This window comes from Macrotis lagotis, chromosome 1, assembly GCF_037893015.1.
Source record: "Macrotis lagotis isolate mMagLag1 chromosome 1, bilby.v1.9.chrom.fasta, whole genome shotgun sequence".
NCBI lineage: Eukaryota > Metazoa > Chordata > Mammalia > Peramelemorphia > Peramelidae > Macrotis > Macrotis lagotis.
The window spans coordinates 750312921-750332237 of record NC_133658.1 but is presented as its reverse complement, the minus strand read 5'-3'; the positions used below and the strand labels follow the sequence as shown (position 1 = coordinate 750332237).

Here is a 19317-nt window from a genome sequence, read left to right as displayed (position 1 = left end):
GGAGAAACCTAGCACTTAATAAAAGAATTAGGGAGCTGAAATGGAGAATTTATTTAATACCATTCAAGCAAAACAAAAATAAAAATATTTATCAAATATTTCATTAGCAATTACTATGTGTAAGACCCTATGGTGACAAAGCTAGCTGGCACAGTGGGTAGAGCACCAGCCCTGAAGTCAGGAGGACCTGAGTTCAAACCCAGCCTCAAACACTTAAAAATTACCTACCTGTGTGACCACGAGCAAGTCATTTAACCCCTCTGCCTTCCAAAAACAGAAAAAGATCCTATGGCTGTGTTTGGGTGAATACAAAGATAAAGTTTGAATACAAAGAAAAAGTTCTTACTTTCATAACACATAAAACCTAGTTGCAAGATAAGATACATAAACAAATAACTATAATTCAAGACATGTAACTTTAGGGGTCATAACAAATCTAAAAAGAGTTCAGAGAAGGAAGACTTATTGACTAAGGAGATTAATTATAATTCAAGACATGTGACTTCAGGGGTCATAAAAAATCTAAAATGAGAATTCAGAAAAGGAAGACTTATTGGCTAAGGAGAGTAAGAAATGTGACATTAAAGAGGTAATATTTAAGTTGGGCCTGGAAGGATGGGAATTTTGACAAGTGAAGGGAAGAAAGAGAAGTGGTTAAAAAAAGGATATATTTAAGCAATTGTAGGCAATTAAGTCTGGTTAAAGCACAGGGATGGAAGAATGACTGGGGTCAGGCAAAGCAAAGAAGGCTTGAATAACAGGCTAAGGAGCCAAGACTTTATTTAGTAGGAAGCAGAGACCCAATGAAGACTTTCAAGCATAGAAGTGACAGAGTGATGCTTTATGAATATAAATGAATGAAAACAATTTATTAAGCCTTTACTAGAAACAAAAGCAGAGTGTTAAGCACTGAGGGTATAAACAGAAAGGCAATACCATCCCTGCCCTGAAAAAAATGATTCCATGAGGAGAAACAATACATGTAAGTGGTTTTGGCAGCAAATTAGATGGAAAGAATCACAAGTCCCTGGACATAGTAGCAAAACAGACAGAATTACAGCATCTTCAAAATCATTTTCATTGATAAAACCATATCTGTTTCTGATGTAGAACTATTTGAAAGTTTCATAAGCTTTGGGTAATAATATTCTATTCTAAACCTTCAATGGCTGCTGAGAAGAGGGCCATTGAAGCACCTTCAGAGGCAGTTGACGGTGCATCTCCACAAAGAGATGCTCACCCTGACATGACAGCTGGTGGGGGCCAAACTAAAAGTAGCATTGGTGGTCTTGGGGAGAGGGGATTGAGAAGAGAAACAACTATTCTTAGATTTCTTGGGTTTACTGCCCTGGGTCAGAGGTAGTTGCTTCATGGTGGTGGTGAACCAAGGAAGCACTCATTGCCAATAGCTAAAGGGACTGGGTGGTAGGCAAGACCAAGGTATCTTAAGAGTAGTTCTTGGAAGGTCTTGAAAGGAAGTTCTTGGGTGTCTGAGTCCTGAACTTTGTCAGAGAAGAAGCACGAGTTGAGTTTATGGCAATGGTCTGACATCCCCTGAATATGCTACCTCCTGTCTCTCTCAGAATGTCTTGCTATTTCAATTAGGTTGGCTTGTCTATCCAATTAGTTATGTAGATGGTAGGGAAATCAGGACCTTTATCCATAAGGGTTGGATAACAGCTGCTAGGCCAGACTGGAAGCAGCATGAAAGACAGAAATTATAAGAGATAGAGTAAAGGTGGAGAGATCAATTAGGAGGCCACTGCAATAGTTGAAGCAAAAGATGACAAGCACCTAAACTTGATAGTAAGAGAGAATAGAAAATAAATGACAGAAGAGAAATATGTTTTAGATTTAGAATAAAAAGAACTGCTAACTAGTTGCAGAAATATGAGAGAGGAAAGGGATAAAGGATGCTCCCAAAGAACACTCTTGGCGGTGCTATGAATTGGTTCAATCTTATGGAAAGCAATTTGAGGTTAATGTTTGTCCTTCATTTTCAAAGACCACAACAATGATGTCATGATATACAAATGAACTGGATTTGAGTGAGGGGATACTGTACTAAGTCACCAGCCTTTATTTTTCCTCCAGAGCTAACTGGTTCCAGTGTCCAGATATGGATCAGGACACCTGGTGATAGTCCAGGATGCAGTGGGAGACTTTGGCCTTTTAAAAGTTATGCCTTTCAGGGCGGCTAGGTGGCACAGTGGATAAAGCACCAACCCTGGAGTCAGGAGTACCTGAGTTCAAATCCAGCCTCAAACACTTAATGATTACCTAGCTGTGTAGCCTTGGGCAAACCACTTAACCCCATTGCCTTGCAAAAAAAAAAAAAGTTATGCCTTTCTCAGATCACAGTTTGACTGAAACAATGTCCACTCAATCATTAAGGGTAGGTAAGAAAGAGATGAGAAGAGATCAAGAATGACCACTTCAGAAAAATTAATCTGGGAGGTTAAGATCCTCACGGTTTCTCAGGGATCAAGAGCCTCTTTTCAAATAGTTCAAAAAAAAAAATTCAATCTGGGAGGGGAAGACCTCAGGATTTCTAAACAAAATAGAAACAACTGCTATTTATATTCACTACGAATCAATGGGATCTGAGACCCACAGTTGGTCAAGCAAGGAAAGTCAGAGTGATCTGGGGCCTAAACCCTCAAGAAATCCTACCAGGTCTTTGGATAGTACCCATAGGTACTCTTTTTTGCAGGTAGGGAGGAAAGGAAAAGGGAAGAGAATTAATGGGGAAAGGGAGTAGTGAAAGCGATAATAAAAAAAAGGGGGGTAAAAGAATATCAGTAGAAGAATTTAAAGAAATGCAGGGAAGGGGGCAAGATAAATAACCAAGACAGCTTTAAAACTAACATGCTGAATCTAGTATAAACTTTTTAAAAAGCTGTCTATAATGAGATTGTTAAAAATGCTTTTTAATTTATTTATGTGTGTGTATGTGTATATGTACACACACGTACACACACACACACACACACACACACACACACAGTCATGTTTGGGGGGGGGGGGTTAGTTTTTTTGCAAGGCAATGAGGTTAAGTGGCTTGCCCAAGGCCACACAGCTAGGTAATTATTAAGTGTCTGAGGCCGGATTTGAACTCAGGTATTCCTGACTTCAGGGCCAGTGCTCTATCCACTGCACCACCTAGCCGCCCCTCATGTTTGTTAATGATTATCAAGTTCAGAATAACAAAAAAGAACTTTTTTTAAAACAATACCTAAAAAGTTTCTAGCCTAGAAGATGAGGAATAATAACCAAAACAAGAAAGTCAAGAAGAGAAATGCTGATTCTGGAGGTGAAGATGATGACATCTATTTTGGGCAAATTCAGTCTGAGGTGTCAGGGGAACATGTAAATGGAAATGCAAAATCATAGCTCAAGAAAAAAGTCTAGGATAGGGGGCAGCTAGGTGGTACAGTAGAGAGAGCACTGCCACTGGAGTCAGGAGCACCTGAGTTCAAATTTGACTTCAGACATTTAATAATTACCTAGCTGTATGACCTTGAGCAAGTCACTTAATTCCACTTCCTTGCAAAAAAAAGCTAAAAAAAAATATAGAAGACCTGAGCATGTTTGTAGACAGAAGAAAATGCAAAGTGGAAAAAGAGAGAGAGAGATTAAAATAAAAGAGGGGGTGACTGATGAGAGGAGATAAGAAATAAATCAAGACTAAGATCTTAGAGAAGGAATACTTGCTCAGTGACAAGAGTAAAGGAAGAAAAGATTAGTAAAGATAAAGAGATTTTGAAGTTGAGAAGAAGGAAGTTGGGGAGGCTTCTATTTAATGGTCATCTCTAGAGAATGGAAAAATTAAGATTAGAATTAGGGTTGGTTGTACATCTATAACCTTGTTATCAAGGGCAGGGAGGAGAGAAGGGAGAGAGGGAGAAAAATGTAGCTGGAAAAAAAATAAAATAAAAAGGTGGAAAAAAGATAACATTAGGGACTTGAGAAAAATAGAGAAGTTCTGGAACAAGCAGTGTGCCAAAGTGAACAGACAGAGAGACTATAAACAATTCAGACAAGGTTACTTACATCTTCCAACAAGTCCTCCGGCAGGCTAACCCTGGTCCCTCCTAACATGCAGTCTTCCATAATTCGAGTGCCATGGCCATCTCCACATGGCCCCAGGTCCAAAGGATCCGTAAGCATATGATCCAGAGCATCCATTGTTTACTCTCTACAAGTACACTGGACAAAAGCATTCAATAATAGCAAGAGATAAATATTTGACCTATCAGTAATCTCAGTTGCTCAAAAGCTCCTCTAAAACATTAGGCTTAAAAACAGTTAAGGTTCAATAATATCATCTTTATTTGAAACTTCCTTAACTTCTCTGGGGCATTTTAAGTTTACTTAATGATTCCCAACGCTTCTGATTCTCTAACCTTGAACATTTTCTCTATAGCCTAGTAGGTCTTTTGTTTCTGATCATTACTAAACAACAGGGTGATAATAAGGTTAGGACGGGTAGAGTCCTGGATTTGGATTTAGGTTCAAATTCCAGCTCTACCACTTAGTTAATGCAAGTAAATCTCTGAGCTTCAGTTTCCTCATCTCTAAAATTGAGGAGGGAAGTGAAATAGATGGTCTAAACAAAAAAAAAAATCTTTCCAGCTGTAAATCAGTAATCTGATCTCATTTGGACATTAACCAACAGCTTTGCTTTCACAAAAGACGGTAACTCCCTTCAGGTCCTTTGAAGTGTCTTATACTTGAGAAAGCCTAAATAATGCTTCAGTTTCAAGACTTTCTAAATATTAAGAAATTTTATAATGAGGATGAACCAAGTACTTATAGCATGTCCCTTTTAAGTTGATTTGGCAGAATTTATCTAAAAAAGAGACAAAATCTCAAAGATGTCAGATTAAGTGATACATGTCAAGGAATACTAAACTCAATGTGAAGTAGGATAAGTATCTCTTTGGAAGTCAACCTGAATTAGAATAGTAATAAAAATAGAACATAAAATTATTATTCCTACTTATGGTTAAGACTTGGGCAAAGTTAATTAAATAAAGTATATCTTCAGTACTATCAACTGCCTCTAACCATTAGGGTATGTTCTCCTTCGATTTGTCCATACTGTTTTGAAGAGTATACATGATGAAATAGATAAAAGGGGGTGTTCTTGACAGAAAAAGGCAAGTCAGAAGAACAGTCTTTGGATGATATCCATTATTCATTAACTGATACATTTGGATCAAATTTTCAACCAACAATGAATACATTTCATTGTATTATTGTTCAGCTAACATTTTCTCAACTTGTCCACAAGGATTTTATGAGAGGAGACCAATTACCTTGCTGAAATTTAAGTATAATCTAACCACAACATTTCCCTCGTAAAAATTAAAACATTATCTAACTATGAGTTACTAGTATTAGTTTTCCCCAGTTGTCAATTTAGCAGGGAAAAGGACAGGGATTGAAGCTGTGATTTTACAGTTATAGAGAATACGCAGGTAAGGAAACTTACCCTCTACCAATGCAGGTCAGCACCTTCTCTCTGCAACTTAGGGTCTAAGAAAGATGTCTAGAGCCATAAAAGATTAAGTGACTTGTCAAAGTCACACAGACAGTATGTGTCATAAAGACAGCACTTGAACCCAGGCCTTCCTAATCAACCCTATCAAAAAAAAAAGAAGAAAAAAGAAAATGAAGTTAATCTGTCTTTACTTGTCCTAAGTGAAAGCAGTCTGATTTCTTGAATTCTATTATTTTTTCTAAATTCTCCAAAACTTTTAAAAAATTTATTCTAGAATTTTGCAAGGGATAGATACTTCATCAATCTACAATTTATTGAATCTAATATTTCCTTTTCTGAAAATCAGAATGTTTTATTCATCTTCAATGTTAGAATCATGAGAAGTACTTTTTAATCTAGCACTCTCATTTTACAAAATGAAGAAACTGAGGTCAACAGAAGTTACACACACACACACACAAACAGAAACAAAGCTATAGAGGCAGCTCGGTGCTGCAATAGATAGAGCACCAGCCCTGGAATCAGGAAGATCTGGGTTTAAATTCAACACTAATTGCCTAGCTGTGTGACCTTGGGCAAGTCACTCTAATTCCATCCCCTTAAATAAATAAAATTTTAAAAAAAAGAAACAAAGCTATAATCCAAATCTCCTGATTCCAAATTCACGCCTCTTACATTACACTAATTAACAACCCCTCTCTCATTCTCGATGACTCCTTAAACACTGCTGACAACATGGGGGGTGATGATCAACCTTAATGGACTTCCTCATCCCATCAGTGTAACAATCAGGCACAATTTTGGGGTATCTATAATGGAGAATACCATCTGTAACCAGAGAAAGAATTGTGGAGTTTGAATAAAGACCAAAGATTATTATCTTTATTTTTCTTCCTTAAGGATATGATTTCTTTCTCATCACATTCAACTTAGATCAATGTAAAGACTAACAGACTGCCTTCTGAAGGGAGTAGGGGAAGGGAAGCAAGATTAGGAGAAAAATCATAAAATTCAAAATAATAAAATCGTTTATATAAAAAAAAAGACTGCTGACAATTTGTTCAGCAAAGATCTATGCTAAATTACTTCAGTATTTTATCTGGACCAGGAGACAAAATCATATAAAGTAGGCAGATATCTTCTTTCATTTTATCTTGGATATCAATAAATCTTTTTGGTTTATAGGCAATTTATTTTCTTAGTTAAAAAAAAAAAAACAAAATAGGAGTAAGTATAATTCAAGTTTTCTTTTTGTCTATCAATATTGACTGCACCTGGAAGAGCTTTTGCTTCTTTATTCAACTTAATTCATATGTATCTTTAAAAGGACCTTTTATTATCCTTGGCACTTTTTAATAGCCTTTCAATGCCTTTAGATTCGTTAATGCTAACCGTTTAGATCAGTACCAATTCTTCACATTTATCTTTGTTTATGTGCCCCTCCTTCCATCTTTTGAACGTGTCCTTTTGAAATTTGAGTTCATATCATTAATAAAGGAACCTTTAAATCAATCTGCAATGAGAAAATGACTAACACTCATAGAGCTCCAGGAAAATGTTTTCTACTTCCAGCTGCATCACAGAATATAATACCAAAGATAGAGATCCTGAAAAGTACAATGTCATATATTCTTTTTTAGATGTCCACAGTTTTATTTCTTATACTCAGGAAACTGAAAAGAGCATAAAAGGAATCAACTAGCAATTAAATGGATAAAGAAAAACTTTCAATCAGGATTTCAGGGTTCCTTAAATTGTTCCTTGAACTTGAATGTCAATCTCTTCTTTATGGCAATTAATATTATTGAAATTTCAAAATATGTTTTAAAAGCACAGAAATTTCTCAGTATAATCTTATTAGAATGGTCCATGCACATGATCAAGCACAAAGGACTTGACCAAGTTATAAGCAAGTTACTGGCCAAGCCACCCTTCTGCTCTTGGTTAATAAAATCAATCCATTTGATTTTCATGACTATACACAGTGGACATGCACTGAAATCTGTTTCTCAAATAATGGTAAAAATTTACAGTGATTCATCTATATACTTTCTTATCAGAAAGCATTTTACAACACTAGAATAGAGCAGCTATAATTTGAATTACAGGGAGATTTAATTCATTACTTTGGATTCCTCAAAAAATTTTGTTCTAAATAATTTTCCTATCAATTACTACAAAAGCAGTAGATTAGATGGGCTAGATTATAATTTTTTTTTAGGTTTTTTGCAAGGCAATGGGGTTAAGTGGCTTGCCCAAGGCCACACAGCTAGGTAATTATTATTAAGTGTCTGAGGCCTGATTTGAACTCCAGGGTTGGTGCTCTATCCACTGTGCCACCTAGCTGCCCCCTGGGCTAGATTATTTGAAGATATTTTCCATTTATTCAGTTCTCAAGTTATCTAGAGATTTGGATTCAGATATGCAAAATAAAGTATTTTTCTCACTTCACTCAGACAAAACAGTATCTTAAGAAACTTTTTAAATGAATGCAAAATAATATTCATTTATTTCTACAATGTGTTATAGACTTAAAGTTCTATATAAATTATAGTTATTATTGACATTTACTGAATGTCTAATATTTACAAGACCCTATTCTTTGAAAGGACCTAGGCTGGTCCAGGTCTGTTTGGCAGAGGTCACATACATGTGAGTGAGGTTTGTGAAAGGAAGTATTTGGAAACTAGAACTGAGGAGTTAGGAAACCTGCAACTGTATACTTGGCTCCATCACTTACTGTGTACCCTCAGGTACCCTCTCCAGGAACCTCAGTTCCCTCATCTAAAGAGGAAGTTAATGCTTAACCCTGCCTACTCCCTCTCTACCCCCATTAGAATGTGATCAAGGGCTCTCTTACTTTTCTATTTGAAACATACACTCCCCTCAGAGGAGTTATGGTAAATAAAGTCCTCTATAAATAGACAGCATATTTATATATATATATACATATATATATATATACACACATATACATACATATATACACATACATACACACACACACACACACAAACAATAACTTTACAAAAGCCAGCTAATTGGTCTCTCAAACAGATGGGATCAGATAACACTACATCAATGCAAATTTCGATGGCTCCCCATTACCTCCAAGATCAAATACAGAATCTTCTCTTTGGCTTTAAACTACCTCACAACCTTTCTGTTCTTCTCACACTTTATTCTCTTCTACGTACTCGTTGATTTGCTATTCCTCACACAAAACACTCCATCTCTTTGAGCGTTTTTTTTCCCTGGCTGTCCTCAATGTCCTTCTTCCTTCATCTTGGTCTCCTAGTTTTTTCCAACTCAAGCCCCGCTTTTTTTTTTTTAATATTTTTTAAGGCAGTGGGGTTAAGCGGCTTGCCCAAGGCCACAGGGCTAGGTATTAAGTGTCAGAGGCCGTCTCCTGCCTCCGGGCCGTGCCCAAGCCTCACTCTCTCTCAGAACTTTCCCCCGCTCTTCCCTCTGAGACCTCCTCAGTTCGCCCCGCACTTGTTCTGCTCGCAGGCGGCTGAGCATAACTAGCACCCGGCAGCTCTTACTTGGTTCTCACAGACCTGGACCGTGGCTGTTGTTCTTGCGTCTATTTCATACTTGAAGAAACTGAGGCTGAAAGAAGTTACAAAGTGGCAAGGCCAAGGTCACCCTCAGTGCCTGGGGCAAGAGCGAACCGCAAGTCTTCCTTTCTTGAGTTTTTGACTCGGATCGCTAACAACTCTGATCTAGGGGCTATCCCCTCCCACCCCCGTTTTACAGAGGGGGAAACTTTAGCGGGATACCAGAAATGAGGCTCTGTCCTTGAAACACAGCTGTGCACACTTACCTGTGCACACATAGCTGCACACCCGGCTACGCCGTGCCGCGCGCACCTGCCTGCGTGCAGGGGACGCTCGGACCCTCTGAGCCGGGGGGGAGGCTGGCTAGGCAGGGGCGCGCGGGGCTGCAGGCGGCTCCCCCTCCTCCCCCACGCGTCACCGCCCTCCCTAACGGCTCGGGCCCCTCCGCCGAACCCCAAATGCGGGTGGGTCTGGGGAGGCGCGGGATGACAAAGCTGAAACCGGTTAGAGACCCGGGGCTCGGCCCGCCCGGGCAGGACTCGCGGACACGCACGCGGACACGCACGGGCGCGCGCACGCCCCTCCCCCGCGGCGCCTCGCCCCCGCCCCACCCCCACCCGCGGACTCCGGCCTGGCCCAGGCCCTGCCCTCCCCGGCCCAGGCCCGGGAGCGCGGGCGGACCCCGAGGCCGCACCGTTCCGTGCCTGACCCTGACCCCGGGCCAGCCCGGGCCGCCTCCCCCTCGCCCGCCGCGGCGCGTCCACCCCCCGGGCCTCCGGGCCTGGCCTCCCCCTCTCCCGCGGGCCGCCCTCCCCGGGCCCCGGCCCTCCCCGCCCCCCGCTCACCTAAGCCGCTGCCACAGCCCCGGCCCCGCTTACACTTCCCAGGGCCGCGGCCGCCGGGTCTCGGACGTGCTCGCTCCCCCCCAGCGTGACGTCCACGTTCGTGCGCGCTCCCGGACTCGGACGCCCAGGAGACGTGCGGCCCGCCCAAGTCCGGCTCCCCACCAATCAGGCGCGGGCGCGGCGACTCCGCCCCGCAGCCGGCCCCGCCCCCGACGCGGCCCCTCCCGCGTCTCCAGCCGGAGTCCGCCCGCCTCTTCCGAGCATCCATCCGCACCTGCGAGCCCCGCGCCGGGCTCCAGGCCCTGCGAAAATGTCTTTGTGCTCCTTCTGACAGTCGGGTGAGGCCTTCGGACCGCGCTTCGGCATGGGTTTTTTTAGGTGTTTGCAAGGCACTGGGGTTAAGTGACGCACAGCTGGGTCATCATGAAGTGTCTGAGGTCGGACTCGAACTCAGGTCCTCCTGACTGCAGGGCCGGTGCTCCATCCACTGCGCCCCCGGAATGTTTTTGAAGGCTTTACAACTAAAACAAAGGACTGCGTAGGAAACCGCTCATAGCCTCTGGTCCAGAACCACCTGTTTCAGGAATGACAGGAGGAGATGAAAGGGGCCTGATTGGTCCAAACTTCTCATTTTACAAGATGAGGAAACCGAGGCTGAGAAATGGAGAAATCCTAAATTTGAACCCAGGTCCTGTTTGACTTCCTGAACTCAGGGCCGAGCACAGAATAAGAAACGCTTGACTTGATTGTATTACTGTGTTGTATTATTTTTGCCGATCCCAGGCTTTTCCTCCACCGCCTCATATCCCCACCACCACCATCCCAGCTGTTGGAAGGAACACTAGAAAAAGTTAAGGGGGAAACAAACACAGGCAAAGCCGAAAGAAAAGTTATTTTGAAGTAAATATTTTATTTATATATATATATATATATATATATATTAGATCCATTCATTGCCTTTTTGCTTAACCCCATCCTACCGGGACGGAACTGCTGAGGGGCTTGGAGCAGAGTGGGGACAGATGAGTGGCTGCTTGAAGGCTAACCCAGCTTTGTTCTTAAGTTCTCGAAGTTTATGTTCCCAAGCTGTTTCTACATTTAGTACAGACTTTCTGCATTCGGCCCCAATTCCTAAGTTTAATGTACAGTTAAGATCAAGAAACAAATCTTTTGGACTTCAAAGTCCAGCTGCATGACCCAGGAAAGCTGCAGCCTTCCGGAGCCTCAGTTTGCCCATCTGTAAAATGGAATTGATGCTTGTACAACACACCTCACAGCATATGAAGAAAGTGCTTTAGAAACTGTAAATAAAATGTGATATATTCATGAGCTGAAGGGAAGGATACAAGGAGAAACATAGGTCACATAAATACAAAATATCAACTAAATTTTTTTAAAAAACAAAATGTAAGATAGTATTAACTTCTTACATGCTATAGGCACATTGGTACTTATTTATATTTCTTGAGGATAATGGTTATGCTAGGAGTAAAGACTTGAGTAAAATAAAGATTCATGTCTGATGGTATTTCCATCCAAATTAGTCACTGGCTCCAAATCTTTATTGGGAATAGTGCATTGATTAGATGGATATACAGCTATCTAATCTGGCAGAGGTGCTACTTAGATTAAAATCGTACCCTTAAACTAAGTGAAGTATTCCAAACAGACCCAATCTCCCATTTTACCACCAACCCCAAATTCACAATCTTTGTTAGGAGCTTAGGAATCTTTCAAATAGAAAACAATATTTTGGTTTCCAGGGAATCCCAAGGCAGATGGATATTATTAGTCTGTGCTTGAGTAAATGACTCAAAATACCTTAAATATGATCATCTTTTTAAAAAGGTATTGCAGCTGTTCTATTGCAACTGATTCTAATTGAAAGCAGTTTTACTGCTCCACAAACACAAAAAAACATCTTGTTTATTAAAAAAAGAAAATATTTATTCATTTTACACCTGCTGGATAGCACAAGACTATTAACACTATAACTCACCGAATGTACAATAAACATTCACGCTTAAATAACAGGACAGGGTTATTTTCAACCAGTAGGTAAGCTTTAGCATTTTGTGAAATGCCATTTAGCCCTAGATGCCTTAACAGTTCTTGGAAGAAAGATCCTGTTAAGAAGAGAGCCTTGGATGCATATGATGAGTACCTGGCATGGTCATCCCAGGTCTTAAAATCACTCAAACAAGGTTTAACCCTCAGGTTTTATGTGTCAGCAGTATTTTTACATGATGAAAGTGTTTATTCATGTGGGCACAATTAATAAAACAAAGAAAATAATCCAAAATCCCAATGGAAGCTCCCTTTAAATTTTCACACTGCAGTTCCTATAAGTGTCAAGGTTTAAAAGTGGCTACAATATAAATCATGGGCATAGAGTTTTTTTTTGAACTGGGTCTCCTAGGTCTTTTACTGTCTCCCATCTTCTCAGAACTAAGTCCACTGGAATGGACAAATAAGCAGAAGAGTTGATCTTAAGGGAATATTATTTGGTTTGACTGCCACCTGCACCACATGTTAATAATAGACAAAATAGTTTGGAATCCCTTTGTGATTCTACAAAGGGATAAGCACCTCAGTAAAAGAAAGACAAGACCCTTTTGACAATCTTTGCCTCCTTGTCTGAGTAAATATAAAACTTGAAGAAAAAAACTGGCATAGAACGAACATACCATTCAGTGATAGTTTTCAATTTTAGCCAATGAAAATTTCTGCTTTTGGTTTGGGGGTGGACATGGGTCAGTGATGAAAAACAATATTCTGCTTGCAAAAAATAAGTAATCAGAAAGGTCAACTTCAGTTACAGAACCTAAAAATGAACCTATAGTAGGTCTGCAACCTTAGATATGGTCTTATTAGACAGTGTAATTGTGTGTTTATGATCACTGAATTTGTGTGACTGTGCAAAACTGGCATTTACCCAATATTTCCATTTGAAAAGACTAATACTGCACCTCTGGTAACCTCAGAAACCTTGGAATTCCTGTTTCTACAAATTTACCAGATCCTCAGCATACTAAACTTTCAGGAATAATTGTATTGAATAAGTATAAATCTACATATTTGCAAGGTTACTTGAAAATATTACCAAATCGTCTGTTATCCAGAAGGATTCCTTGACACCAAGTCATTTGACCTAAGCAAATTAACTGTAAAGTTTCCTAACAATCTGTAGTGCCAAACAACCCAAGAAGTCACAGGAAATTAACCAAATTGTAACTTCATTTAGTTACTTCCATTTTTAAGGTATAATTTCTCTGTTTCAGAAAGCAAGATAGAGTCTACTGAAGGATAAATCACAAAACCTGTCAGTAGTTGTGTCACAAAGGACTGTTAAGACATTCTGATTTCGGAAATAGATTTATACATACAGTTCCTGGAATGACTTTTTAAAATAAAATCACCCTTCCCTATCAATTTCATATTCTATTTAACCCCAAGTAAGACTCCTGAACAGGAGCAAATGTGAGAAAAACTGTCATTAAGACACAGGTATTGTTTTTATTTTTTTTCCCATGTCAAAAATAACAGTTTTGTCTATATGCAAACATCAGGTGATCAAGTGCTTCCTGGTGATTACCTTAATGTATTTATTACTAGTGGTCCCCTGACATTTTTTACTTTTCCTGAGTCCAAAGTTGGTCATTTAATGAAAAGGTCCAAAAGAATTACAGTAAATTGAAAGTGAAATGTATAGGACAGCCAACTTTTCCTCCAACCTTCACGAATGAATGTTCGTTTTAAGACAGCACTAAAAAGAATGAAAATGTGATGCATTTCTGTGAACGGCTAGTTGATTGTACAGCTGGAATGAGGAAAGAAAGAATCCATCCTTCACCAATGACCAGGAAATGGATCCTTATGGGCACTGAAAAGGCACTGAAATCACTTTAAAACCATTCAATAGTTTTTGACAATTCTGCCTTTATCTTTGCTCCCTTCCTGATACAACCACAACTGTAGAATGGAAGGCAAAGCACTTCTGAAGGGTTAAAGTACTACTACTGGACTTTATTTTTCCAGGAAACCCACTTTCCTGGCAATCAGACAAAGTGTCCTAATGCTAGGTAGAAAAGGGGCTCAGTACCACCAGGGCAGACTACCATACTCAACTAAGCCAAGATTATCCAGGCTGGGTGGAACATTGCCAACAAGCTAATGGTTTTCAAAGGGAAGTGAAAAAAGACAATCAGGAGAATAACTAAAACACAAGTTTCTTCAAGGTTCTACTGTCAAGTCTTTCTATACTTCCACCAATTAGCCAGTGGTATTCACCAACTGATCTTTGCTGCTTACTAGGCTTCCTTGTTTACAGAATGAAGAGAACTTGAAACCCGAAGACGAAGCAGCTCTCACCTTTAACAAGTCTGCAAAATGCCCCTTGTCTTGTAGCATCAATGCTGGGAAGATACAGGACATGCTCTGCCAACAGTCATTAACGTGGCAGGTTTTTCCCCCTTTGGTATGAACACAATAAATATGCTATTTAAGTATTTCCACAAAGGAAAAGTAAGGCTTGTCAAGAGTGACAAAAATCAACTCAAAAACAAGCCAAAGTTTTTGTATTTTCTCCTGCTGCAAAACTCCTTTGCTTTAAACTGTTTCCCTGAAACTCGTGGCCTATTACATACATGGCAGTATGTCTATGGAGTCCTAAGAGTCAATTCCTTTTTTTGTGATAACTGCAGCTATAAAGTCAACCTCCTAGCAAGAACTTCAAAACTCCTAGCTTCAAAACTCTGGAGTAAATAATAAATTAAAAAGAATTCCAAGTTTGAGATTTGCTAAGTGGTAGTCAGGAGACACAATGGGACTGCTTGATTCCAACTCCAAGGACAAAGGTTAAGTTTTAGTAATATGCACTTCACTGTTTCCATTCCCATTGGTGGTCGTGATGATGTACTGGGTGGTTTGTGGTGGGTTAGTTGTTTGGCTCTCCAAGGCATCAGCATGTGTGGATGGCTGTGAAACGCCCACCTGGACTCCGCTGGAGAGGGCCGAAGTTTGCTTTTCTTCCATTTCTGGCTGACCTTCTGATATAACAAAATGAGTCTGGAAAATGAGAGGAGGGAAAAAGAGAGTGAGATCTTAGAGAGATATGGAGTCAGCTAGAGGCAAAAATAAAGAGGACACAGTGATAGGTTTGGGATCCCATGGACATGCTGTTATTGTTTGTCCTTCATTCTTAAAAAGGACCAATGACACTTGGAGGATGATGTCTTCTCTTGCAAGTGAATTGGATTTAAGTGAGTCAGAACTGTGCAGTCATGAGCCTCACTCTCTACCTCAGATACAACTAGAAAGGACACTTAAATAAAACATAAAAGATACTTAAGAAATTCAGATATATGAGGATGCATTATGCAGTGATAATATCTGACACCCCCTCAAGTGATTTCAGGTTTGCAAAGCACTATACACAGATTATGTCATTTGATCCTCACCATAACTCCATTAGATAAGTACTTTTATTATTCCCATGTTACAGAAAAGGAAACTGAGGATTTACTTACAATCACTAAACTACCTAATTGTTGATAAAAAGGTGAAGTCTTTCTTTCCTCACTCCAAGTGTACAAACACTTGTTTACAAGTGTGCAAGGAGTCCTAGGGCTCTTAAGCCCTAATCTAGCACTTGCCCCATTACATTACATTGGCTTTTATTAGCAATTTTGAAAAGCTAAATAGATATTTATCAAATCTATGGGTAGCAGAAAGCTAGAGAGATAGTAATATAATGGACAAACTACCTGGCAAAGAAAGTAATATGTCAGAGTTGTAGATCATAAGCCAATGGAGAAAGAAATACATTCAGTCAAATATAAGAAGAAAATCTAAGAATGAGAGGTCCTATTTCAAGCAGGCAAAGTTGACCTTGAAGTCACTATCAGTGGCAGTGTTCTTAGAGATAGGGCCATGGAGTTCATTTCAAATTATACCCTTTCCACAAAGTGGCATAGAAATTAGAGAACTGAACTTGGGGTCAGAAAGACAAAAGTTTTAATCCAACCTCTGATACTAACTAAACTCTGACCCTAGGAGAGAACTTTAACCAGTTTCCTTATTTTAAAAATAGGGGGAAGAATGGGAGGGAAAAGGGCTGAATTTGATGGTTTCTAACTCCAAATCTATCATTCTGTGATCCAGGCTAACTACATGACTCAAGGCAACTTTTATTTAACCTCTCAGTGGCCCCAGTCTACCTTCTAAGGTTGTAAATTCAAGAAAAAGTGAAATCACTGAAATCAGGGAATAAGTTTAAATACACACACATGTACATGCACATACATGCACATGGACATAAATATATATGTTGATACATATACCTGTCACTGAAATTTGCTATATGTCTTTAGATGAATATACCTCATAGGGAAAAATCAAAGGGCAGAGGAGGGAGCATTATATAAGAAGGTATACTCAGGTAACAAAAAAAAAGAGAAACCTGGGAAAGAGGAAAGAAACTTGATAAAGATTGTTTGGGTGAAGATCAAATGAAGAGAGGGGTAGATGGCATAGTGTTTAGATCACCAACCCAGGAATCAGGACAACCTAAGTTTAAATCCAGTCACAGACACTTGACACTTATTAGCTGTGTGACTTTGGACAAGTCATTTTATCAAGCGAGGGGAAAAATGATTGTTTTACAGAAATATACCATAGACCACCTGGAGCAAAGAAAAAGGAAAAATGGATCAGGAAATGGATCATAAGCATAGCAGAGAAGTGGTAATGGGAGACATCAAACAACCAGACATCTTTTGGAGTGCTACCTCTCCCAAATGGAGAAGCAAAAAATTACTTGTCATTCAAAAGGTGGAAAAATCAAAAAAAGAGGAAAAAAAGAATTCGTTGGTGCTATAGAAATGATGGGACCCTTAGCAGGGGAATAACTTGTCCTTCATAGAGTATTTGACAGAGGAGAGAAAGGGCCTGTAGACTGGCATTCCCTAGATTTGGAGAAAACAGATTTGAAAGGTTTAGGAAGATGAATAAGGGAGGAGTTCACAAACTTAAAATTCAACAAAGAAATTCATCTCAGGAGGGGTAGAAACTGCTAAAGAATGAAATTCTGATGACACAGAGAAACAATTCCAAAAAGAAAGAAAAACCAGAAATCAATTTTGATATAAACAAAAATATGTAGAGAAGATAGAAGGTAAGGATGAATGCAAAAATGTGAGACAGTATCATGAAACAACAATGTAGCTGGTACTTGTGCTAGGCAAGAAGATACAAATACAAAATAATTCCAAAGAGCTTGCATTCTAAAGGAGGGAAACAATATAGGTGTGTGCAAATGGGTGTACACATAGATACACAGAGCATCAATACAAAGTTAATAACTACAAATATATATTATTGTTTAGCTGTTTTCATTTGTGTTCAACTCTTCCCAACAAAGATACTGGAGTGGTTTGCCATTTCTTTCTCCAGTTCATTTTATAGATGAGGAAGCTGAGGCAAATATGGTTAAGTGACTTGCCCAAGGTCACACAGCTTTTGCCTGAGGTCAAATTCGAACACAGATCTTCTGACTCCAGGCCCAGCACTCTGCCCACTGAGGCCTCTGGCTCTGCCTCTTCCCTTCTTCTTCAAAAATACACAGAGTATGGTGGGCAGCTAGGTGGTGCAGTGGACAGAGCTCCAGCCCTGGAGTCAGGAAGACCTGAGTTCAAATCCAGCCTCAAACACTTAATAATTACCTAGCTGTGTGACCTTGGGAAAGTCACTTAACTTATAGGAATTTGGGAAGAAGGAAATAGTACTTGGTAGGAGGAGAAATCAGAAAGGCTTCCTGCAGAAGACAATGCCTAAGCTACACGCTTGTGGGGCAGAAAGGAAAAGGGAATGCACTCCGGGTGAGAAAGCCAGAGATAGGAGGTGAAGTGGCATGTGGAGAGAGCAGTTCAACTGAGCTAGATCTCAGAGGGAAGATGGAGGAATATTGTCCAATGAGCCTAGAAAGATAGGCTGAGGCCAGTTGTGTATGGTACTTTGAATGACTGAATTAAAATGATTTATAAAGTGTTTTACCTGTGTCAGGCCCTGTGCTAAGCAGTGAATACAAATACAAGCCAGCAAGATAATTTCTGCCCTCACAAATATTTTGTTGGTGGAGTTGTGAATTGAAGCAACCAATAAAGAGAGCAATTTGAAACTTTGCCCAAATAGCTATAAAACTGGATATCCTCTTTGATCCAACAGCAGCAATACTAGGTCCCAAAGAGATTTTTTTAAAAATGAAAAAGATCTATTTGTACAAAAATGTTTATAGCAGTTTTTTTTGTATCAGCAAAGAACTGGAAAATGATGATTTGTCCATCAAGTGGGGAATGGCTGAAAAAGTTGTGATATATGATTGTACTAGAATATTATTGTACTATAAGAAAGGATGAGCAAGATGCTTTCAGGAAAACCTGGAAAGATTTATACAAACTAATGCAAAGTGAATTGAGCAAAACTAGGAGAACATTGTACATAGTAAAAGCATCAACAATTGTGAATGATTTAGTTATTCTCTGTATTATAATGATCCAGGATAATCCCAAAATACCCAATAAAAATGCTATTCATCTTTAGAGAAAGAATTGATGGCATCTGAATACAGACTGAAGCATACTATTTTTCACTTTAATTCCTTTTTTTTAAGGTTTTTGCAGGCCAAATGGGTTTAAGTGGCTTGCCCAAGGCCACACAACTAGGTAATTATTAAATGTCTGAGACTGGATTTGAACCCAGGTACTCCTGACTCCAAGGCTGGTGCTTTATCCACTATGCCACCTAGCCACTTCCTTCTTATGTATTTTTTTTTTTGGCTGAGCAGTTTGGTTGCACAGTGGGTAAGAGCACCTGAGGACCTGAGTTCAAATTAGGTCTCAAACACTTTTCTCACACAGGTCCATCTCCAGTCATCCTGATTCATATCTGGTCACTGGACCCAGATAGTTCTAGAGGAAAGGTGAGGCTGGTGCCTTTGCACATCCCCCCTCACTCAAATCCAGTGCATACATATGTCATGGCATCACCTCTCAGATTCATGATCTTCTTTGAGAAGAATAACAGTTTTTTAGTAAGAGTTTTCTTCTACAAAATGACTAACATGGAAATATATTTTATATGACTACGTATGTTTAACCTGAATCAGATTTATTACTGTCTCAGGAAAGGCAAGAAGGCTAGAATTTGGAATTTAACATTGAAGGAATGTGGGGAAAATAAGGCAAAAGCCAGGCCCTGGGGAAGAATCTGAAGACAGGTGAGAGTTAAGTGAGGAGGAGGATGGACATTTATAAAACACTTGAAAGTTTATTAAGTCCTTATATGAATTGTTTTATTTGAGAATCCCATTAACCCAACAGTTAGTGAGCACATAACTTTCCTAGATGAA

The 19317-nt window shown here is 39.6% G+C and overlaps 2 protein-coding genes across 13 annotated transcripts in view; both read right to left on the bottom strand.

The window, feature by feature from the left end:
- Positions 1-9997, bottom strand: part of NFRKB (nuclear factor related to kappaB binding protein) — a 34969-nt gene extending 24972 nt beyond the window's left edge. For 7 of the 8 annotated variants that reach the window (XM_074216307.1, XM_074216310.1, XM_074216309.1 and 4 more), the window contains exons 1-3: positions 9912-9997; positions 5498-5647; positions 4054-4209 (exon numbers count right to left, since the gene is read on the bottom strand). In XM_074216307.1, coding sequence (XP_074072408.1) covers positions 4054-4188 — 135 coding nt within the window. In that variant the 5' untranslated portion in view covers positions 4189-4209; positions 5498-5647; positions 9912-9997. Of the gene's footprint in view, positions 1-4053; positions 4210-5497; positions 5648-9051; positions 9352-9911 lie in introns of those variants that run through there. The other variant, XM_074216308.1, reaches the window with a different exon arrangement.
- Positions 9998-10821: 824 nt separating this feature from the next.
- The window catches only part of PRDM10 (PR/SET domain 10), a 150567-nt gene continuing 142071 nt past the window's right edge, over positions 10822-19317 (bottom strand). For 2 of the 5 annotated variants that reach the window (XM_074216301.1, XM_074216302.1), the window contains exon 22: positions 11219-14978. In XM_074216301.1, coding sequence (XP_074072402.1) covers positions 14769-14978 — 210 coding nt within the window. In that variant the 3' untranslated portion in view covers positions 11219-14768. The other 3 variants (XM_074216304.1, XM_074216305.1, XM_074216303.1) reach the window with 3 other exon arrangements.